The sequence below is a fragment of the Bombina bombina genome, chromosome 2, assembly GCF_027579735.1.
Source record: "Bombina bombina isolate aBomBom1 chromosome 2, aBomBom1.pri, whole genome shotgun sequence".
In the NCBI taxonomy this organism is placed as follows: domain Eukaryota; kingdom Metazoa; phylum Chordata; class Amphibia; order Anura; family Bombinatoridae; genus Bombina; species Bombina bombina.
Window position 1 is genome coordinate 717632051 of NC_069500.1, and position 25186 is coordinate 717657236.

At 42.4% G+C, this 25186-nt stretch overlaps 1 protein-coding gene across 1 annotated transcript in view; it reads right to left on the bottom strand.

Annotated features, from left to right (window-relative positions):
• Window positions 1-9417: 9417 nt before the first annotated feature.
• MELK (maternal embryonic leucine zipper kinase) overlaps window positions 9418-25186 on the bottom strand; it is a 267107-nt gene continuing 251338 nt past the window's right edge. The window contains exons 15-17 of the mRNA XM_053700016.1: window positions 10279-10459; window positions 10091-10194; window positions 9418-9871 (exon numbers count right to left, since the gene is read on the bottom strand). Of these exons, the coding sequence (XP_053555991.1) occupies window positions 9694-9871; window positions 10091-10194; window positions 10279-10459 (463 nt within the window). The 3' untranslated portion in view covers window positions 9418-9693. The remainder of the gene's footprint in view (window positions 9872-10090; window positions 10195-10278; window positions 10460-25186) is intronic.

Here is a 25186-nt window from a genome sequence, read left to right on the forward strand (position 1 = left end):
AAAATAAATAATTGAAATGGGTATATATTTGTTTTTTGTTAAGTTGCCTAATAATTATGCACAGTAATAGTCACCTGCACACACAGATATCCCTCTAAAATAGCTATAACTAAAAACAAACTAAAAACTACTTCCAAAACTATTCAGCTTTGATATTAATGAGTTTTTTGGGTTCATTGAGAACATGGTTGTTCAATAATAAAATGAATCCTCAAAAATACAACTTGCCTAATAATTCTGCACTCACTATATATATATATATATATATATATTTTTTTTTTGAACATTGTCAGAAGACTCCTGAACAGCATCCACCCTAGACAATGTTGGCTCAGAAAAAACAAAATTTATGTCCACGGATTCATCCTAACTTGTGGGATATTGTCCTTCCTGACAGGAAGTAGGAAAGAGAGCACCACAGCATAGCTGTCTATATAACTCCCCCCTTAACTCCACCCCCCAGTCATTCGACCGAAGGCCAAGGAAGAAAAGGAGAAACTATAAGGTGCAGAGGTGACTGAAGCTTACATAAAAAATACTATCTGTCTTGAATATACAGGGCGGGCCGTAGACTTGGTACATCGCAAGAGAAAGAAATTTATCAGGTAAGCATAAATTGTTTTCTTTTGCAAGATGTACAGAGTCCACGGATTCATCCTAACTTGTGGGATACCAATATGAAGTGAAGACCAAGTCGCAGCCTTACAAATCTGTTAAACAGAAGCATTTTTAAAAGCCCATGTGGAAGCCACCGCTCTAGTGGAGTGAGCTGTAATTCTTTCAGGAGGCTGCTGTCCAGCAGTCTCATAAGCCAAACGGATGATGCTTTACAGCCAAAAGGAAAGAGGTAGCCGTAGCCTTTTGACCTCTACGCTTCCCAGCATAGACAACAAAGAAGAAGATTGGCGAAAATCTTTGGTTGCCTGCAAATAAAACTTCAAGGCACGAACCACGTCCAAGTTGTGCAACAGACGTTCCTTCTTAGAAGAAGGATTAGGACACAGAGAAGGAACAACAATTTCCTGATTGATATTCCTGTTAGAAACAACCTTAGGGAGGAACCCAGGTTTGGTACGCAAAACCACCTTATCAGCATGGAAAACAAGATAAGGCGAGTCGCATTGTAAAGCAGATAGCTCAGAAACTCTTCGAGCTGAAGAGATAGCAACTAGAAACAGAACTTTCCAAGATAGAAGCTTAATATCTATGGAATGCATGGGTTCAAACGGAACCCCTTGAAGAACATTAACTAAATTTAAACTCCATGGCGGAGCAACAGGTTTAAACACAGGCTTGATTCTAACTAAAGCCTGACAGAACGACTGAACGTCTGGAACATCTGCCAGACACTTGTGCAATAGAATTGATAAAGCAGATATCTGTCCCTTTAGGGAACTAGCTGATAGCCCCTTCTCCAATCCTTCTTGGAGAAAAGGACAAAATCCTAGGAATCCTGATCTTACTCCATGAGTAGCCTTTGGATTAGCACCAAAAAAAGATATTTACACCATATCTTATGATAGATTTTCCTGGTGACAGGCTTTCGAGCCTGAATCAAGGTATCTATGACCGACTCAGAGAAACCCTGCTTTGATAAAATCAAGCGTTCAATCTCCAAGCAGTCAGTTGCAGTTTAACGCCTCTTCCTGCTTACAGCCAGCATAGAGAATGACTGGGGGTGGAGTTAAGGGGGGAGCTATATAGACAGCTCTGCTGTGGTGTTTTCTTTGCTACTTCCTGTCAGGAAGGACAATATCCCACAAGTTAGGATGAATCCGTGGACTCGGTTACATCTTGCAAAAACAGAATTTATGTTTACCTGATAAATTACTTTCTCCAACGGTGTGTCCGGTCCACGGCGTCATCCTTACTTGTGGGATATTCTCTTCCCCAACAGGAAATGGCAAAGAGCCCAGCAAAGCTGGTCACATGATCCCTCCTAGGCTCCGCCTTCCCCAGTCATTCGACCGACGTAAAGGAGGAATATTTGCATAGGAGAAACCATATGATACCGTGGTGACTGTAGTTAAAGAAAATAAATTATCAGACCTGATTAAAAAACCAGGGCGGGCCGTGGACCGGACACACCGTTGGAGAAAGTAATTTATCAGGTAAACAAATTCTGTTTTCTCCAACATAGGTGTGTCCGGTCCACGGCGTCATCCTTACTTGTGGGAACCAATACCAAAGCTTTAGGACACGGATGAAGGGAGGGAGCAAATCAGGTCACCTAGATGGAAGGCACCACGGCTTGCAAAACCTTTCTCCCAAAAATAGCCTCAGAAGAAGCAAAAGTATCAAACTTGTAAAAGTGTGCAGTGAAGACCAAGTCGCTGCCTTACATATCTGATCAACAGAAGCCTCGTTCTTGAAGGCCCATGTGGAAGCCACAGCCCTAGTGGAATGAGCTGTGATTCTTTCAGGAGGCTGCCGTCCGGCAGTCTCATAAGCCAATCTGATGATGCCTTTAATCCAAAAAGAGAGAGAGGTAGAAGTTGCTTTTTGACCTCTCCTTTTACCAGAATAAACAACAAACAAGGAAGATGTTTGTCTAAAATCCTTTGTAGCATCTAAATAGAATTTTAGAGCACGAACAACATCCAAATTGTGCAACAAACGTTCCTTCTTTGAAACTGGATTCGGACACAAAGAAGGCACGACTATCTCCTGGTTAATGTTTTTGTTAGAAACAACTTTCGGAAGGAAACCAGGTTTAGTACGTAAAACCACCTTATCTGCATGGAACACCAGATAAGGAGAACACTGCAGAGCAGATAATTCTGAAACTCTTCTAGCAGAAGAAATTGCAACCAAAAACAAAACTTTCCAAGATAATAACTTAATATCAACGGAATGTAAGGGTTCAAACGGAACCCCCTGAAGAACTGAAAGAACTAAATTGAGACTCCAAGGAGGAGTCAAAGGTTTGTAAACAGGCTTGATTCTAACCAGAGCCTGAACAAAGGCTTGAACATCTGGCACAGCTGCCAGCTTTTTGTGAAGTAACACAGACAAGGCAGAAATCTGTCCCTTCAAGGAACTAGCGGATAATCCTTTCTCCAAACCTTCTTGAAGAAAGGATAGAATCTTAGGAATTTTTACCTTGTCCCAAGGGAAGCCTTTAGATTCACACCAACAGATATATTTTTTCCATATTTTGTGGTAAATTTTTCTAGTTACAGGCTTTCTGGCCTGAACAAGAGTATCAATGACAGAATCTGAGAACCCTCACTTTGATAAGATCAAGCGTTCAATCTCCAAGCAGTCAGTTGGAGTGAGACCAGATTCGGATGTTCGAACGGACCTTGAACAAGAAGGTCTCGTCTCAAAGGTAGCTTCCATGGTGGAGCCGATGACATATTCACCAGGTCTGCATACCAAGTCCTGCGTGGCCACGCAGGAGCTATCAAGATCACCGATGTCCTCTCCTGATTGATCCTGGCTACCAGCCTGGGGATGAGAGGAAACGGCGGGAATACATAAGCTAGTTTGAAGGTCCAAGGTGCTACTAGTGCATCTACTAGAGTCGCCTTGGGATCCCTGGATCTGGACCCGTAGCAAGGAACCTTGAAGTTCTGACGAGAGGCCATCAGATCCATGTCTGGAATGCCCCACAATTGAGTAATTTGGGCAAAGATTTCCGGATGGAGTTCCCACTCCCCCGGATGAAATGTCTGACGACTCAGAAAATCCGCTTCCCAATTTTCCACTCCTGGGATGTGGATTGCAGACAAGTGGCAGGAGTGAGTCTCCGCCCATTGAATGATTTTGGTCACTTCTTCCATCGCCAGGGAACTCCTTGTTCCCCCCTGATGGTTGATGTACGCAACAGTCATGTTGTCTGATTGAAACCGTATGAACTTGGCCTTTGCTAGCTGAGGCCAAGCCTTGAGAGCATTGAATATCGCTCTCAGTTCCAGAATATTTATCGGAAGAAGAGATTCTTCCCGAGACCAAAGACCCTGAGCTTTCAGGGGTCCCCAGACCGCGCCCCATCCCACCAGACTGGCGTCGGTCGTGACAATGACCCACTCTGGTCTGCGGAAGCTCATCCCCTGTGACAGGTTGTCCAGGGACAGCCACCAACGGAGTGAATCTCTGGTCCTCTGATCTACTTGTATCGTCGGAGACAAGTCTGTATAGTCCCCATTCCACTGACTGAGCATGCACAGTTGTAATGGTCTTAGATGAATTCGCGCAAAAGGAACTATGTCCATTGCCGCTACCATCAAACCTATTACTTCCATGCACTGCGCTATGGAAGGAAGAGGAACAGAATGAAGTATTTGACAAGAGTTTAGAAGTTTTGATTTTCTGGCCTCTGTCAGAAAAATCCTCATTTCTAAGGAGTCTATTATTGTTCCCAAGAAGGGAACCCTTGTTGACGGAGATAGAGAACTTTTTTCTACGTTCACTTTCCACCCGTGAGATCTGAGAAAGGCCAGGACAATGTCCGTGTGAGCCTTTGCTTGAGGAAGGGACGACGCTTGAATCAGAATGTCGTCCAAGTAAGGTACTACTGCAATGCCCCTTGGTCTTAGCACCGCTAGAAGGGACCCTAGTACCTTTGTGAAAATCCTTGGAGCAGTGGCTAATCCGAACGGAAGTGCCACAAACTGGTAATGCTTGTCCAGGAATGCGAACCTTAGGAACCGATGATGTTCCTTGTGGATAGGAATATGTAGATACGCATCCTTTAAATCCACCGTGGTCATGAATTGACCTTCCTGGATGGAAGGAAGAATTGTTCGAATGGTTTCCATTTTGAACGATGGAACCTTGAGAAACTTGTTTAGGATCTTGAGATCTAAGATTGGTCTGAATGTTCCCTCTTTTTTGGGAACTACGAACAGATTGGAGTAGAACCCCATCCCTTGTTCTCCTAATGGAACAGGATGAATCACTCCCATTTTTAACAGGTCTTCTACACAATGTAAGAATGCCTGTTTTTTTATGTGGTCTGAAGACAATTGAGACCTGTGGAACCTCCCCCTTGGGGGAAGCCCCTTGAATTCCAGAAGATAACCTTGGGAGACTATTTCTAGTGCCCAAGGATCCAGAACATCTCTTGCCCAAGCCTGAGCGAAGAGAGAGAGTCTGCCCCCCACCAGATCCGGTCCCGGATCGGGGGCCAACATCTCATGCTGTCTTGGTAGCAGTGGCAGGTTTCTGGGCCTGCTTTCCTTTGTTCCAGCCTTGCATTGGTCTCCAGGCTGGCTTGGCTTGAGAAGTATTACCCTCTTGCTTAGAGGACGTAGCACTTGGGGCTGGTCCGTTTCTGCGAAAGGGACGAAAATTAGGTTTATTTTTGGCCTTGAAAGACCTATCCTGAGGAAGGGCATGGCCCTTGCCCCCAGTGATATCAGAGATAATCTCTTTCAAGTCAGGGCCAAACAGCGTTTTCCCCTTGAAAGGAATGTTAAGCAATTTGTTCTTGGAAGACGCATCCGCTGACCAAGATTTTAACCAAAGCGATCTGCGCGCCACAATAGCAAAACCAGAATTTTTCGCCGCTAACCTAGCCAATTGCAAAGTGGCGTCTAGGGTGAAAGAATTAGCCAATTTGAGAGCATGAATTCTGTCCATAATCTCCTCATAAGAAGAATTATTATTGAGCGCCTTTTCTAGCTCATCGAACCAGAAACACGCTGCTGTAGTGACAGGAACAATGCATGAAATTGGTTGTAGAAGGTAACCTTGCTGAATAAACATCTTTTTAAGCAAACCTAATTTTTTATCCATAGGATCTTTGAAAGCACAACTATCTTCTATGGGTATAGTGGTGCGTTTGTTTAGAGTAGAAACCGCCCCCTCGACCTTAGGGACTGTCTGCCATAAGTCCTTTCTGGGGTCGACCATAGGAACAATCTTTTAAATATGGGGGGGAGGGACGAAAGGTATACCGGGCCTTTCCCATTCTTTATTTACAATGTCCGCCACCCGCTTGGGTATAGGAAAAGCTTCGGGGGGCCCCGGGACCTCTAGGAACTTGTCCATTTTACATAGTTTCTCTGGAATGACCAAATTCTCACAATCATCCAGAGTGGATAACACCTCCTTAAGCAGAGCGCGGAGATGTTCCAATTTAAATTTAAATGTAATCACATCAGGTTCAGCTTGTTGAGAAATTTTCCCTGAATCTGAAATTTCTCCCTCAGACAAAACCTCCCTGGCCCCCTCAGACTGGTGTAGGGGCCCTTCAGAACCAATATCATCAGCGTCCTCATGCTCTTCAGTATTTTCTAAAACAGAGCAGTCGCGCTTTCGCTGATAAGTGGGCATTTTGGCTAAAATGTTTTTGATAGAATTATCCATTACAGCCGTTAATTGTTGCATAGTAAGGAGTATTGGCGCGCTAGATGTACTAGGGGCCTCCTGTGTGGGCAAGACTGGTGTAGACGAAGGAGGGGATGATGCAGTACCATGCTTACTCCCCTCACTTGAGGAATCATCTTGGGCATCATTTTCTCTAAATTTTGTGTCACATAAATCACATCTATTTAAATGAGAAGGAACCTTGGCTTCCCCACATTCAGAACACAGTCTATCTGGTAGTTCAGACATGTTAAACAGGCAAAAACTTGATAACAAAGTACAAAAAACGTTTTAAAATAAACCGTTACTGTCACTTTAAATTTTAAACTGAACACACTTTATTACTGCAATTGCGAAAAAGTATGAAGGAATTGTTCAAAATTCACCAAAATTTCTCCACAGTGTCTTAAAGCCTTAAAAGTATTGCACACCAAATTTGGAAGCTTTAACCCTTAAAATAACGGAACCGGAGCCGTTTTTCTATTTAACCCCTTTACAGTCCCTGGTATCTGCTTTGCTGAGACCCAACCAAGCCCAAAGGGGAATACGATACCAAATGACGCCTTCAGAAAGTCTTTTCTATGTATCAGAGCTCCTCACACATGCATCTGCATGTCATGCTTCTCAAAAACAAGTGCGCAATAGAAGCGCGAAAATGAGACTCTGCCTATGATTAGGGAAAGCCCCTAGAGAATAAGGTGTCCAATACAGTGCCTGACGGTTATTTTACATAATTCCCAAGATTAAAATAATTCCTCAAGGCTATGGAGTATAAAATATGTTTATATATAAATCGATTTAGCCCAGAAAATGTCTACAGTCTTAAAAAGCCCTTGTGAAGCCCTTTTATTTTTTTCTTTCTGTAATAAAAATGGCTTACCGGATCCCATAGGGAAAATGACAGCTTCCAGCATTACATCGTCTTGTTAGAATGTGTCATACCTCAAGCAGCAAAAGTCTGCTCACTGTTCCCCCAACTGAAGTTAATTCCTCTCAACAGTCCTGTGTGGAAACAGCCATCGATTTTAGTAACGGTTGCTAAAATCATTTTCCTCTTACAAACAGAAATCTTCATCTCTTTTCTGTTTCAGAGTAAATAGTACATACCAGCACTATTTTAAAATAACAAACTCTTGATTGAATAATAAAAACTACAGTTAAACACTAAAAAACTCTAAGCCATCTCCGTGGAGATGTTGCCTGTACAACGGCAAAGAGAATGACTGGGGAAGGCGGAGCCTAGGAGGGATCATGTGACCAGCTTTGCTGGGCTCTTTGCCATTTCCTGTTGGGGAAGAGAATATCCCACAAGTAAGGATGACGCCGTGGACCGGACACACCTATGTTGGAGAAAGAAAAGTCTATCCCTATAATGTAAAGTTCTCTCAAAACATGAGGAAAAGAAAGGGATTGGTGATTCAACATTATCATCAAAACATAAACATGTAACATCTTACAGGGCCTCTTGGTCCATCTTTATTCACCACAAAAACTGAACAAACAGAAATTTATATTTTATTAAAAAAATACCTCACAAATTTTTTTTTACTGTTCATTTAAATCTTTAGAAATAAAATGCTTTATTTTTCAGCAAGAAAATAAAATAAGTAGAAATTAAATACTCCGGAAACCTTTACACCTCGGCTTAACTTTGCTGAGGTGCTTACATGCCTGACTAACACCGGAGTTTATAGGCTGTTAGATGATCCGGACTCAATCTATTAATTCTGTCAGATGAAGTCCGTAAAATGACCAAAAACTGAGACGAAGTCTTCCGTGTCACAGAACACAGGAACTATGAGGGGGAAGTGTGCAACAAATTTTGGCGCTTCTGTTAGCCCCGCTCATCGTGGGCATTACAAGAAAAAAGTCAAGCTAAAAACACCACATCTGAGCTTGCTCCTCGTCCCCAGTGCCTGCTATTACTGCCCATAATAAATACTCTCCAAGTCATAAGAGAATCCTTTTATGTCCCAAACTTATATAATTTATATTAAATTTCCATCTTTTATTTTGAATGACGATCCCAGAATTATACCCCACAAGTTCCCATTGCTCTAAAGCCACCACTGCTCTACTGAAGAGACTGATATGGACTACGGCTACACCCTAGAACAAAGCAGCACAATCTTGCACCACTTAAAAAATAATAAAATCTTGCTTGAAGAATCTTTTCCAACACCTAACTTTACCACTTCCTTCGTAGGCAAAGAGAATGACTGGGGTTGGAGGGAAGGGAGGTGATATTTAACAGCTTTGGTGTGGTGTTCTTTGCCGCCTCCTGCAGGGCAGGAGTGATATTCCCAATAGTAATTTAAAAGCAGTTTAACTGTCAGTGTTGATTATTCTGGTGGAAAACAGACTGGTTTACTATGTTGGCAGTGCTTAAAATGCTTTTTAGTGTATTCATAGCAAATGGTTTTATCTATTTAACTTTTTACCAAACTTGTTTGTGAATAAATTGTAGATCTTGCATTGTGCATTGAACATACTGTTTTGTGTATGTTTTACTAGTTTGTTAAATTACATTGTTTAAAAGAAAAAACGATTTTTCACTTGACATGATAGAGGCACAATACATACATATAAAAACACACAAAATATGCCCGATTACAGTTATGCAACACACACTTTCTGATAGGTTCATATTAATCTTTGATTACTGGCTGATGGATTATTGCAGTATTACACATAAAAAATAAAAATGTTTCCAAATCTATTACTTTAACCACAGGGATGCAAATGCCAAGGTTTTTATAACCTTTAAATACTTCAACAGGATTAGCAATACACAGTTGTGATCACTGTCCATTGGTCCAAATCCAATGTAATGAATTTACATTTCATTACAAAGTGTACAACTAGATAGTTGAATGCCTGGCATTTTGTTGACTTTAAAAGAATACATTTATTGGAGTCAATCCTATTTTACTCAACATACTGAGCATACAGTTTAACTGTAGTAACCACAGCTGTGGCTTAATTAACGACCTCAATAAATCCTACTTAAAAATCAGAGACAGGAAGAGAATTATGCAAATGTCTCAACCACCATCTACATTTAATTCTTCAGAATGAACAGAGGACACCAAGTGAGTGAACTTTTCTTCCATTTACAAATTATTTTATTTCGGAAATATTATGAAATCATAATCATTGTACATTATCTAGACAAATACATTTAAAAAGGGACATACATACACAAAAATATATATTTAAAATTAATTAAGTTTTTTTTTTTACATGTGTACAAAATATTAACCACTTGCAGCTAAACTAAAATGTTTGCTCAAGTTGAGCAACTTTAACAGATATAAGAAACCTATATGTACAGGCAATTATGTACAACAATTCACAGTAACTAATATGTAGTATCTTTTACACTTTGCAGCTAGAGAGGATGTCTTCCACTAGCCTCTTGTACACCCAAGCATCACCCTTAAGTCTTTGTCTTCTGATACCAACAACTTCAGGTTTGCTCAGCTGGCATACCTCTAGCTCAAACTGCATTGTCACCTTTCCAAAATCCGACTGTGTTCTGCACTTTAACTTATACCTGCAGAAATTAATACAGAAATAATTATTAGAATAATTGAAAAATAAGCACAATAAAATGCACAGATTATACCTGCAAGGTATTGGTTTATAGCTTTGCAAATACACTTTTCGAACCATAAAGAACATGCTTAAGGCATGTATACTACCACAACTTAGACAAACTTAATGAATATTATGTTTTCATATGAAAAAGGGTTGCTAGATGCAAATTGCTTACCCCTTTTGTACATAGTCCACGTTCTTCTTTGGAAGGATTTTAGTTATCTCATTCAGTAACTGATCCGGGTTCAGAATATTTGTAGTTGTGACATTGTAATGAGCCTGAGGAATAAGCATACAAAAGCATAAGCATACATTTTTTTGGATATACTGAATAGCAAAGCGGGAAAGTGTAAGGCAATTCACCCGTAATTTCCTGGGGCCATCTCTTGTGTAACCCTTTCTTTTGCTTGGAGTAAGCATTGTAATCATTTTATCTAGGCCTCTTTCAAGGCTTCCAAAAACCTTTGTTCCTTTTTTCTTCTGAGCACTATCTATATGTGCTTGGTTCAAGTCTAAATCCACAGAGCGGCATCTACATTTATAAACACACACAACAAAAAGGAAAAACATAAAGGGAGTTTAAAGCATTCCACAATGATACTTACACTTGATTTAGTTGGCATGCAGCGCCATCTACTGGTTTTATACTTCAACACATTGTTAATATCAACATGCTATATATAGATAGATATATATATATATAAATAATAAAGTGGTATAAAACAATCATTTAACATGATATATCAATAAATCATATTGTAAAATATAGCAAATTAATGACAAAATTACCACAAGCTTTAACATTACATTACAGATGGCATCTTACTACTCAGATGTAACATGCATTGCACACATCTTGGGTTTATTACGCAAAAATAAAACGGATTGTCTCTCTCAATATAATAAAACATCGTTTAGAAGTAGCTACTGTGTACACACACCAGAACTTAATTACTAGAAACCGCTACTTCAGGAGAAGCAAAAACAATAATTGTAGATTTTTTTTATAAAAAGCATGCAAGAAAGACCAAGTAGATGTCTTGCAAATTTGATCAACAGATGCCTAATTCTTAATAGCCCAGGAGGTAGCCACTGACCTAGTAGAATGGGCAGTGAAGACTGTCCCACCTCCAAGAAAGCCTTTACGAATTAAAAGCTTTAACCCAAGAGGCTAACAAAACTGCTATTGCATTCTGAACATTTCTAAAACTGAAAAAAAAATATTGTAGTATATCTACTAAGGATTATAAGTATTGCTTATAATCCTTAGTAGACTGCAAATAAAACTTGAGAGATCTGATAACATCCATGTTATGGAGAAGCCTCTACTTAGAATTTGGACAAAAAAAAATGTTATGCTTACTAGATATATTAATTTCTTCTACAATATGACGAGTCCACGGATTTCATCCTTACTTGTGGGATTTATCCTCCTGCTAACAGGAAGTGGCAAAGAGCACCACAGCAGAGTTGTACATATAGCTCCTCCCTTCCCTCCACCTCCAGTCATTCGACCGAAGTTAGGAAGAGAAAGGAAAAGCCAAACGTGCAGAGGTGACTGAAGTTTATAAAAAATAAAATTTAAATCTGTCTTAAAAATGACAGGGTGGGCCGTAGACTCTTTAGCCAAAAAGAAAGGGAGGTAGCCGTAGCTTTCTGACCCCTACGCTTTCGAGAAAAAACAATGAATAATGAAGATGATTGACGGAAATTCTTAGTCGGCTGCAAGTAAAACTTCAGGGCACGGACCACGTCCAGGTTATGCAACATACGCTCCTTCTTAGAAGAAGGGTTAGGACATAATGAACGAACAACAATTTCCTGATTAATATTCTTTATTAGAAACAACCTTAGGAAGGAAACCAGGTTTGGTACGTAAAAACACCTGATCAGAATGGAAGATAAGGCGAATCACATTGTAACGCTGAAAGCTCAGAAACTCTACGAGCAAAAGAAATAGCAACCAAAAACAAAACTTTCCAAGATAACTTAATATCTATGGAATGCATGGGTTCAAACGGAACTCCTTGAAGAACATTAACTAAATTCAAACTCCAGGGTGGAGCAATAAGGTCTAAACACAGGCTTAATTCTGGTAAGAGCCTGACAAAAAGACTGAACGTCTGGAACATCTGCCAAACATTTGTGTAGGAAAATTGACAAAGCAGAAATTTGTCCCTTTAAGGAACTCGCTGATGATCCTTCTTGGAGAAAAGACAGAATCCTGGGAATCCTAACCTTACTCCATGAGTAGCTCTTGGATTCACACCAAAAAATATATTTATGCCATATCTTATGTTAAATCTTTCTGGCAACATGCTTACGTGCCTGAATCAAAGTATCAATGACCGAATCAGAGAAACCCTGCTTAGATAAAATCAAGCGTTCAATCTCCAAGCAGTCAGCTGCAGAGAAATTAGATTTGGATGTTGGAAAGGACCTTGAATGAGAAGGTCCTGTCTCACTGGAAGTTTCCACGGAGGCAGAGAGGACATGTCCACTAGATCTGCATACCAAGTCCTGTATGGCCACGCAGGTGCAATTAGAATTACCGAAGCTCTCTCCTGTTTGATCCGAGCAATCACCTGGGGATGGAGAGGAAACGGTGGAAACACATAAGCTAGGTTGAACGACCAAGGCACTGCCAAGGCATCTATCAGTTTGACCTGAGGATCCCTCGACCTGGATCCGTATCTTGGGAGCTTGGCGTTCTGTCGAGACGCCATCAGATCCAATTCCGGTCTGCCCCATCGAAGAATCAGTGAGGCAAATACCTCCGGGTTGAGTTCCCACTCCCCCGGATGAAAAGCCTGTGTCGGCTTAAAAAAATCTGCTTCCCAGTTGTCCACTCCTGGGATGTAGATTGCTGACCGATAACAGGAGTGGGCCTCCGCCCATCGAATTATCTTGGATACTTCTGTCATCGCTAAGGAACTCCTTGTTCCTCCCTGATTGATGTAAGCCACAGTCGTGATGTTGTCCGACTAGAATCTGATTAATTTTGCCGAAGCCAACTGAGGCCATGCTTGAAGCGCATTGAATATTGCTCTCAATTCCAGAATATTGATTGGAAGTAGAGACTCCACCTGAGTCCATACACCCTGAGCCTTCAGGGAATTCCAGACTGCACCCCAGCCCAGTAGACTGGCGTCCGTTGTCACTATCACCCACGAGGTTCTGCAAACACACATCCCTTGGGATAGATGATCCGGCAACTACCACCAAAGAAGAGAGTTTCTGGTCTCTTGATCCAGATTTATCGGAGCCGATAAATTTGCATAGTCCCCATTCCACTGCCCGAGTATGCACAGTTGCAGTGGTCTGAGATGAAACCGAGCAAACTGAATGATGTCCATTGCTGCCACCATCAATCCAATTACCTCTATACACAGCCACTGATGGCCGAGGATTCTACTGAAGGGCTTGGCATGTATTTAGAATTTTTGACTTTCTGACCTCCGTCAGAAAAATCTTCATGGCTATAGAGTCTATCAGAGTTCCCAAGAAGGGAACCTTTGCCTAAGGAATTAGTGAACTTTTTTGTAGATTCACCTTCCATCCGTGAGTTCTCAGAAAGGACAACACTGTGTCTGTATGAGACTTTGTTAGATAAGTCGACGCCTGAATCAAAATATCGTCCAGATAAGGCGCCACTCTGAGAAACTTGTTTAGACTCTTGAGATCTAAAATAGGTCTGAACGTTCCCTCTTGTTTGGGAACCACGAAAAGATTTGAGTAAAACCCCTGTCCCTGTTCTAGTCTTGGAACGGGACGAATCACTCCTACAACGTAAGAACGCCTCTCTTTATCTCGTCTACAGATAATCGTGAAAGAAGAAATCTCCCTCTTGGGAGAAAACTTTTGAATTCTAGTTGATACCCGTGGGTCACGATTTCCAGTGCCCAGGGGTCCTGAACATCTCTTGCCCAAGCCGGGCAAAGAAAGAAAGTCTGCCCCCTACTAGATCCGGTCCCAGATCGGGGGCAGCCCCTTCATTCTGTCTTGGTAGCAGCAGCGGGCTTGGGTCTCCAGACGGACTTGGCCTGAGCAAAACTCCCTTCCTGCTTTGTGGAGGAAGCGGAAGAAGAGGGTACTCCTTTAAAGTTCCGAAAGGAACGAAAATTTTGTTTACCCCTCATCTTAACAGACTTAGAGTGTGACCTTTACCTCCAGTAATGTCAGAAATGATTTCCTTTAACTCAGGTCCAAAGAGGGTCTTACCCTTGAAAGGAATAGCCAAGAGCTTTGACTAAGATGACATCAGCAGACCACGATTTTAGCCATAGCGCTCTTCGCGCTAAAATTGCAAATCCTGCATTTTTAGCCGCCAACTTAGCAATTTGAAAGGCGGCATATGTGATAAAAGAATTAGCTAGCTTGAGAGCCTTAATTCTATCTAAAATATCCTCTAATGGGGTCTCAATTTTGAGAGACTCTTCTAAGGCATCAAACCAGAAAGCTGCTGCCGAAGTAACTGGAACAATGCAGGCTGTCTGTTGTAAAAGGAAACCCTGATGAATAAATAACTTCTTTAGAAGACCCTCTAATTTCTTATCCATAGGGTCTTTGAAAGCACAGCTGTCCTCAATAGGAATAGTTGTACGTTTAGCCAGGGTAGATATAGCTCCCTCCACCTTAGGGACAGTCTGCCAAGAGTCCCGAATGGTGTCTGATATGGGATACATTTTCTTAAAATTAGGAGGAGAGAATGGTATACCCGGTCTGTCCCGCTCCTTCTTGATAATCTCCGAGATTCTCTTGGGAACCGGAAAAACATCAGTGAACGTGGGAACTTCTAGATATTTGTCCATCTTACACAATTTCTCTGGTGGTACCATAATAGGGTCCCAGTCATCCAGAGTCGCTAAGACCTCCCTAAGTAACAGGCGGAGGTGTTCCAGCTTAAATTTAAAGGACATGACGTCCAAATCTGTCTAAGGTAACACACTTCCTGATTCCGAAAGTTCTCCCTCAGACAACAATTCCCTGACCCCCAACTCAGATCTCTGTGAGGGTACATCGGAAATAGCCAAAGCATCAGAGGACTCAGTATTCACATTTATTCCTGTCCTACTGCGTTTGCCCTGTAACACTGGTAACTTAGATAATACCTCTAAGGGTAGTTGACATAACTGCAGCCATCTCCTGCAGAGTAAATGAATTAGACGCGGTTGAGGAACTCTGCGTCGCTTGGGTGGGCGTTAAAAGGTTGTGAACTTGGGGAGAATTTGGCGGCATATCCTGATTCTCTTCAGAATGAGAATCGTCCTTAGGCACACTGTCTTTACATAAAAACATAATTTATGCTTACCTGATAAATTTATTTCTCTTGTAGTATAGTCAGTCCACGGGTCATCCATTACTTATGGAATATATCTCTTCCTAACAGGAAGCTGCAAGAGGATCACCCAAGCAGAGCTGCTATATAGCTCCTCCCCTCACATGTCATATTCAGTCATTCGACCAAAACCAGACGAGAAAGGAGAAACCATAGGGTGCAGTGGTGACTGGAGTTTAATTAAAATTTAGATCTGCCTTAAAGACAGGGCGGGCCGTGGACTGACTACACTACAAGAGAAATAAATTTATCAGGTAAGCATAAATTATGTTTTCTCTTGTTAAGTGTAGTCAGTCCACGGGTCATCCATTACTTATGGAATACCAATACCAAAGCTAAAGTACACGGATGAAGGGAGGGACAAGGCAGGAACATTAAACAGAAGGAACCACTGCCTGAAGTACCTTTCTCCCAAAAATAGCCTCCGAAGAAGCAAAAGTGTCAAATTTGTAAAATTTTGAAAAAGTGTGAAATGAAGACCAAGTTGCAGCCTTGCAAATCTGTTCAACAGAGGCCTCATTTTTAAAGGCCCAGGTGGAAGCCACAGCTCTAGTAGAATGAGCTGTAATCCTTTCAGGAGGCTGCAGTCCAGCAGTCTCATAGGCTAAACGTTTTATGCTACGAAGCCAAAAAGAGAGAGAGGTAGCCGAAGCCTTTTGACCTCTTCTCTGTCCAGAGTAAACGACAAACAGGGAAGAAGTTTGACGAAAATCTTTAGTTGCCTGCAAATAGAACTTCAGGGCACGGACTACTTCCAGATTATGCAAAAGTCGTTCCTTCTTTGAAGAAGGGTTAGGACACAGTGATGGAACAACAATCTCTTGATTGATATTCCTGTTAGTAACTACCTTAGGTAAGAACCCAGGTTTAGTACGCAGAACTACCTTGTCTGAATGAAAAATCAGATAAGGAGAATCACAATGTAAGGCAGATAACTCAGAGACTCTTCGAGCCGAGGAAATAGCCATCAAAAACAGAACCTTCCAGGATAACAGCTTGATATCAATGGAATGAAGGGGTTCAAATGGAACGCCTTGAAGAACGTTAAGAACTAAGTTTAAGCTCCACGGCGGAGCAACAGTCTTAAACACAGGCTTAATCCTAGCTAAAGCCTGACAAAAAGCCTGAACGTCTGGAACTTCAGCCAGACGTTTGTGTAAGAGAATAGACAGAGCAGAAATCTGTCCCTTTAACGAACTAGCAGATAAGCCCTTTTCTAAACCCTCTTGTAGAAAGGACAATATCCTAGGAATCCTAACCTTACTCCATGAGTAACACTTGGATTCGCACCAATATAAATATTTACGCCATATCTTATGGTAAATTTTTCTGGTAACAGGCTTCCTAGCCTGTATTAAGGTATCAATAACCGACTCCGAGAAGCCACGCTTTGATAGAATCAAGCGTTCAATCTCCATGCAGTCAGCCTCAGAGAAATTAGATTTGGATGGTTGAAAGGACCCTGAATTAGAAGGTCCTGTCTCAGAGGCAGAGACCACGGTGGACAGGACGACATGTCCACTAGGTCTGCATACCAGGTCCTGCGTGGCAACGCAGGCGCTATCAGAATCACCAAAGCTCTCTCCTGTTTGATCTTGGCAATCAAACGAGGAAGCATCGGAAATGGTGGAAACACATAAGCCATGTTGAAGACCCAAGGGGCTGTCAGAGCATCTATCAGCACCGCTCCCGGGTCCCTGGACCTGGATCCGTAACAAGGAAGCTTGGCGTTCTGGCGAGACGCCATGAGATCCAGATCTGGTTTGCCCCAACGATGAATCAGTTGAGCAAAGACCTCCGGATGAAGTTCCCACTCCCCCGGATGAAAAGTCTGGTGACTTAGAAAATCCGCCTCCCAGTTCTCCACGCCTGGGATGTAAATCGCTGACAGGTGGCAAGAGTGAGACTCTGCCCAGCGAATTATCTTTGAGACTTCCAACATCGCTAGGGAACTTCTGGTTCCCCCTTGATGGTTGATGTAAGCCACAGTCGTGATGTTGTCCGACTGAAATCTGATGAACCTCAGAGTTGCTAACTGAGGCCAAGCTAGGAGAGCATTGAATATTGCTCTTAATTCCAGAATATTTATTGGGAGGAGTTTCTCCTCCTGAGTCCATAATCCCTGAGCCTTCAGGGAGTTCCAGACTGCGCCCCAGCCTAGAAGGCTGGCGTCTGTTGTTACAATCGTCCAATCTGGCCTGCGAAAGGTCATCCCCTTGGACAGATGTGGCCGAGAAAGCCACCATAGAAGAGAATCTCTGGTCTCTTGATCCAGATTTAGTAGGGGGGACAAATCTGAGTAATCCCCGTTCCACTGACTTAGCATGCACAATTGCAGCGGTCTGAGATGCAGGCGCGCAAATGGTACTATGTCCATTGCCGCTACCATTAAGCCGATTACTTCCATGCACTGAGCTACTGACGGGTGTGGAATGGAATGAAGGACACGGCAAGCATTTAGAAGTTTTGATAACCTGGCCTCTGTCAGGAAAATTTTCATCTCTACAGAATCTATAAGAGTCCCTAGAAAGGGAACCCTTGTAAGTGGTGATAGAGAACTCTTTTCCACGTTCACCTTCCACCCATGCGACCTCAGAAATGCCAGAACTATCTCTGTATGAGACTTGGCAGTTTGAAAACTTGACGCTTGTATCAGAATGTCGTCTAGGTACGGAGTCACCGCTATGCCTCGCGGTCTTAGTACCGCCAGAAGTGAGCCCAGAACTTTTGTAAAGATTCTTGGAGCCGTAGCTAATCCGAAGGGAAGATCTACAAACTGGTAATGCCCGTCTAGGAAAGCAAATCTTAGGTACCGATAATGATCCTTGTGAATCGGTATGTGAAGGTAGGCATCCTTTAAGTTCACTGTGGTCATGTACTGACCCTCTTCATCATGGGAAGGATGGTTCGAATAGTTTCCATTTTGAATGATGGAACTCTTAGGAATTTGTTTAGGATTTTTAAGTCCAAGATTGGTCTGAAGGTTCCCTCTTTCTTGGGAACCACAAATAGATTTGAATAGAATCCTTGCCCGTGTTCCGTCCGCGGAACTGGGTGGATCACCCCCATTAGTAAGAGGTCTTGTACACAGCGTAGAAACGCCTCTTTCTTTATTTGGTTTGCTGATAACCTTGAAAGATGAAATCTCCCTCGTGGAGGAGAAGTTTTGAAGTCCAGGAGATATCCCTGAGATATGATCTCCAACGCCCAGGGATCCTGGACATCTCTTGCCCAAGCCTGGGCGAAGAGAGAAAGTCTGCCCCCCACTAGATCCGTTTCCGGATAGGGGGCCCTCTCTTCATGCTGTCTTAGGGGCAGCAGCAGGTTTCTTGGCCTGCTTGCCCTTGTTCCAGGACTGGTTAACTTTCCAGCCCTGCCTGTAACGAGCAACAGCTCCTTCCTGTTTTGGAGCGGAGGAAGTTGATGCTGCTCCTGCCTTGAAGTTACTAAAGGCACGAAAATTAGACTGTTTGGCCTTTGATTTGGCCCTGTCCTGAGGTAGAGCATGGCCCTTACCTCCCGTAATGTCAGCTATAATTTCTTTCAAGCCGGGCCCGAATAAGGTCTGCCCTTTGAAAGGAATATTAAGCAATTTAGATATAGAAGTCACGTCAGCTGATCAGGATTTAAGCCATAGCGCTCTGCGCGCTTGGATGGCGAATCCGGAGTTCTTAGCCGTAAGTTTGGTTAAATGTACGACAGCATCAGAAACAAATGCGTTAGCTAGCTTAAGTGCTTTAAGCTTGTTCATAATTTCATCCAATGGAGCTGTGCGAATGGCCTCTTCCAGAGACTCAAACCAGAATGCCGCCGCAGCAGTGACAGGCGCAATGCATGTAAGGGGCTGTAAGATAAAACCTTGTTGAACAAACATTTTCTTAAGGTAACCCTCTAATTTCTTATCCATTGGATCTGAAAAGGCACAACTATCCTCCACCGGGATAGTGGTACGCTTAGCTAAAGTAGAAACTGCTCCCTCCACCTTAGGGACCGTCTGCCATAAGTCTCGTGTGGTGGCGTCTATAGGAAACATTTTCCAAAATATGGGAGGAGGGGAAAAAGGCACACCAGGTCTATCCCACTCTTTGCTAATAATCTCTGTAAGCCTTTTAGGTATAGGAAACACGTCAGTACACACCGGTACCGCATAGTATCTATCCAACCTACATAATTTTTCTGGAATTGCAACCGTGTTACAATCATTCAGAGCCGCTAATACCTCCCCTAGCGATATGCGGAGGTTCTCAAGCTTAAATTTAAAATTAGAAATCTCTGAATCCAGTCTCCCTGGATCAGATCCGTCACCCACAGAATGAAGCTCTCCGTCTTCATGTTCTGCAAACTGTGACGCAGTATCTGTCCTTAACCCAGAGCTATCGCGCTTGCTTCTTAATTCTGGCAATTTAGATAATACTTCTGTCATAACAGTAGCCATGTCTTGCAAAGTGATTTGTAAGGGCCTCCCTGATGTACTTGGCGCCACAAAATCACGCACCTCCTGAGCGGGAGGCGAAGGTACTGACACGTGAGGAGAGTTAGTCGGCATAACTTCCCCCTCGTTGTCTGGTGATAATTTCTTTACATGTAAAGATTGACTTTTATTTAAAGTAACATCAATGCAATTAGTACACAAATTTCTATTGGGCTCCACATTGGCCTTTAAACATAGTGAAAAAAGAGATTCATCTGTGTCAGACATGTTTAAACAGACTAGCAATGAGACTAGCAAGCTTGGAAATACTTTTCTAAATAAATTTACAAGCAATATAAAAAACGGAAGCACAAAAAGCCGTCACAGTTGAAATAACAATGAACCAAAATAGTTATAGCAACCAATTTTTCACAGTAAATGTATTAAGTTAGCAAAGGATTGCACCCACCAGCAAATGGATGATTAACCCCTTAATACCCAAAAACGGATAACAATTTAATAATTAACGTTTTTATCACAGTCAAAACACACTGTCACAGGTCTGCTGTGACTGATTACCTCCCTCAAAATGAATTTTGAAGACCCCTGAGCTCTCTAGAGACGATCTGGATCATGGAGGATGAAGTAGACAGATTGTGACTGAATTTTTACTGCGCAAAAAAGCGCTAAAATAGGCCCCTCCCACTCATATTACAGTGGGGAAGCTCAGATAACTGTTTATATGCAGAAAACAAAGATGGCCATGTGGTAAAAATCATGCCCCAATAAGTTTTATCACCAAGTACCTCACAAAAAACGATTAACATGCCAGTAAACGTTTTAAACATACATTTGAAAAGTTATGAAGTGTTATTAATAAGCCTGCTACCAGTCGCTTTTACTGCAGTTAAGGCTCATACATTATTTCAGTATTAACAGTATTTTCAGAGTCAATTCCATTCCTTAGAAAAATACATTCAGTGTACACACACTCATCAGCCTAATACCAGTTGCTATCACTGCATTTAAGGCTGAACTTATGTTACATTGGTATCAGCAGTATTTTCTCAGTCAATTCCATTCCTCAGAAAAATAATTTACTGCACATACCTCATTTGCAGGGGGGCCCTGCATGCTATTCCCCTTTTCTGAAGTTACCTCACTCCTCAGATGAGAACAGCCAGTGGATCTTAGTTACGTCTGCTAAGATCATAGAAAACGCAGGCAGATTCTTCTTCTAATGCTGCCTGAGAACAAACAGCACACTCCGGTGCCATTTAAAATAAACTTTTGATTGAAGAAATAAACTAAGTTAAAAAACACCACAGACCTCTCACAGCGAGTTAGGCTGCAAGAGAATGACTGAATATGACATGTGAGGGGAGGAGCTATATAGCAGCTCTGCTTGGGTGATCCTCTTGCAGCTTCCTGTTAGGAAGAGATATATTCCATAAGTAATGGATGACCCGTGGACTGACTACACTTAACAAGAGAAATATGCTTTTTACATTGAAAGGCCCTTTCAGTACAAGAGGTACACAAAGTAAGAGGGGGTTCCACAATGGCCTCTAAACACATAGAACAAGGAGTTTCCTCAAGTTCAGACATGTTAAACAGACTAGCAATAGCCACAATAGTCATTCTTAACCTTATTTATTGACTCAAATTTTTTTAGAAAAAAAAAAAAAAAAATGTACTGCACCTTTAAATAATAAAAGCGCAACAATTTTCTGCATTGCCCAAAAACATTTTTTTAGCTCTAAAAAATTACACTGAACAGTTCAAATTTGCCAAAAATTATTGCAGCATTTGAGAAAAAGCTAAATCATCTTTTAAAGAATCTTTTTATTCTGAAAAACAAAATTTATGCTTACCTGATAAATTTCTCTCTTTTGCGATGTACCGAGTCCACGGATTCATCCTAACTTGTGGGATATTGTCCTTCCTGACAGAAAGTAGAAAAGAGAGCACCACAGCAGAGCTGTCTATATAGCTCCCCCCTTAACTCCACCCCCCAGTCATTCGACCGAAGGCCTAGGAAGAAAAGGAGAAACTATAAGGTGCAGAGGTGACTGAAGTTTACATAAAAAAAAAATACTATCTGTCTTGAATAGACAGGGCGGGCCGTGGACTCGGTACATCGCAAAAGAAAGAAATTTATCAAGTAAGCATAAATTTTGTTTCTTTTGCATGATGTACCGAGTCCACGGATTCATCCTAACTTGTGGGATACCAATACCAAAGCTTTAGGACACGGATGAAGGGAGGGACAAGACAGGAACCTAAACGGAAGGCACCACTGCTTGCAAAACCTCTCTCCCAAAAATAGCCTCCGAAGAAGCAAAAGTATCAAATTTATAAAATTTTGAAAAGGCATGAAGCGACGACCAAGTCGCAGCCTTACAAATCTGTTCAACAGAAGCATCATTTTTAAAAGCCCATGTGGAAGCTACCGCTCTAGTAGAATGAGCTGTAATCCTTTCAGGAGGTTGCTGTCCAGCAGTCTCATAAGCCAAACGGATGATGCTTTTCAGCCAAAAGGAAAGAAGTCGCCGTAGCCTTTTGACCCCTACGCTTTCCAGAATAGACAACAAAGAAGATGTTTTCCGAAAATCTTTGGTTGCCTGCAAATAAAATTTCAAAGCACGAACCACGTCCAAGTTGTGCAACAGACGTTCCTTCTTACAAGAAGGATAAGGACACAGAGAAGGAACAACAATTTCTTGAATAATATTCCTGTTAGTAACAACCTTAGGTAGGAACCCAGGCTTTGTACGCAAGACCACCTTATCAGCATGGAACACAAGATCAGGAGAGTCACATTGTAATGCAGATAGTTCAGAAACTCTTCGAACTGAAGAGATAGCAACTAGGAACAAAACTTTCCAAGATAAAAGCTTAATATCTATGGAATGCATGGGTTCAAAACGGAACCCCCTGAAGAACTCTAAGAACTAAATTTAGACTCCATGGCGGAGCAATAGGTTTAAACACAGGCTTAATTCTAACTAAAGCCTGACAAAAAGCCCGAAAGTCTGGAACATCTGCCAGATGCTTGTGCAACAAAATAGACATAGCAGATATCTGTCCCTTTAGGGAACTAGCTGATAATCCTTTCTCCAATCCCTCTTGGAGAAAAGACAAAATCCTAGGAATCCTGATTTTACTCCAGGAGAAGCCTTTGGATTTGCACCAAAAAAGATATTTACGCCATATCTTATGATAAATTTTCCTGGTAACAGGCTTTCGAGCCTGAATCAAGGTTTCAATCTCCAAGCAGTCCGTTGCAGAGAAATTAGATTTGGATGCTTGAATGGACCTTGAATCAGAAGGTCCTGTCTCAATGGCAGAGACCATGGTGGAAGGGATGACATGTCCACCCGGTCAGCATACCAAGTCCTGCGTGGCCACGCAGGCGCGATCAAAATAACCGATGCTCTCTCCTGTTTGATTCTGCCAATCAGACGTGGAAGGAGAGGGAAAAGTGGAAACACATAAGCCAGGTTGAACGGCCAGGTTGAACGACCAGGGTACTGCTAGAGCATCTATCAGTACAGCCTGAGGATCCCTTGACCTGGAGCCGTAACGAGGAAGTTTGGCGTTCTAACGAGACGCCATCAGATCCAACTCTGGTGTGCCCCATAGCCGAACCAGCTGAGCAAACACCTCCGGATGGAGTTCCCACTCTCCCGGATGAAAAGTCTGACGACTTAGAAAATCTGCCTCCCAGTTCTCTACACCTGGGATATAGATCGCTGACAGATGGCAAGAGTGAGCCTCTGCCCATTGGATTATCCTTGAGACCTCTATCGCTAAGGAATTCTTTGTTCCGCCCTGATTGATATAAGCCACAGTCGTGATGTTGTCCGACTGAACCCTGATGAATCTGGCCGAAGCCAGCTGAGGCCATGCCTGGAGAGCATTGAATATCGCTCTTAATTCCAGAATATTTATCGGTAGGAGAGCCTCTTCCCGAGTCCACAAACCCTGAGCTTTCAGGGAATTCCAGACTGCACCCCAGCACAGAAGGCTGTCGTCTGTCGTCACTATAACCCATTCTGGCCTGCGGAAACATTCCCTGGGACAGATGATCCTGTAACAACCACCAAAGAAGAGAGTCTCTGGTCTCTTAATCCAGATTTATCTGAGGAGATAAATCTGCATAATCCCCATTCCACTGATTGAGCATGCATAGTTGCAGTGGTCTGAGATGCAAGCGAGCAAACTGAACTATGTCCATTGCCGCTACCATTAGTCCGATTACCTCCATACACTGAGCCACTGACGGCCGAGGAATGGAATGAAGAGCTCAGCAGGTGGACAAAATCTTTGATTTCCTGACCTCCGTCAGAAATATTTTCATGTCCACCGAGTCTATCAGAGTCCCTAGAAATGAAACTCTTGTGAGGGGGGAAAGAGAATTCTTTTTTTTATGTTCACTTTCCACCCGTGAGACCTTAGAAAGGCCAACACTAAGTCCGTGTGAGACTTGGCTAATTGGAAGGACGACGCTTGAATTAGAATGTCGTCTAGATAAGGCGCCACTACTATGCCCCGTGGCCTTAGAACCGCCAGAAGGGACCCTAGCACCTTCGTGAAGATTCGCGGCACAGTGGCCAACCCGAAAGGAAGAGCCACAAACTGATAATGCTTGTCCAGAAAGGCGAACCCGAGGAACTGGTGATGATCTTTGTGGATAGGAATGTGCAGATACGCATCCTTTAAGTCCACGGTGGTCATATATTGACCCTCCTGGATCGATGGTAAGATAGTCCGAATGGTCTCCATCTTGTAAAGATGGAATTCTTAGGAATTGGTTTAGGATCTTGAGATCCAGAATTGGTCTGAAGGGTCCCTCCTTTTTGGGAACTATAAACAGATTGGAGTAGAACCCCTGCCCCTGTTCTGCTTTTGGAACTGGGCAGATCACTCTCATGGTAAAAAAGTCTTCTACACAGCGTAAGAATGCCTCTTTTTGTCGGGTTTACAAACAATTGAGAAAGATGGAACCTCCCCCTTGGAGGGAATCCTTGAAATCTAGAAGGTATCCCTGGGTTACAATTTCTACTGCTCAGGAATCCTGAACGTCTCTTGCCCAGGCCTGAGCAAAGAGAGAGAGTTTGCCCCCTACTAGATCCGGTCCCGGATTGGGGGCTACCCCTTCATGCTGACTTAGTGGCAGCAGCAGGCTTTTTGGCCTGTTTACCCTTGTTCCAAGCCTGATTAGGTCTCCAGGTTGGCTTGGATTCAGCAAAGTTCCCCTCTTGCTTTGCAGCAGGGGAAGAGGTAGAGGGACAACTCGAAGTTTCGAAAGGAACGAAAATTATTTTGTTTGGTCCTTGTCTTATTTGACTTATCCTGAGGGCAGGTATGACCCTTCCCTCCAGTAATGTCTATAATGATCTCTTTCAATGCAGGCCCGAATAGGGTCTTACCTTTGAAAGGGATGGACAAAAGCTTAGATTTAGATGAAACATCAGCTGACCAGGACTTAAGCCATAACGCTCTACGTGCTAAAATGG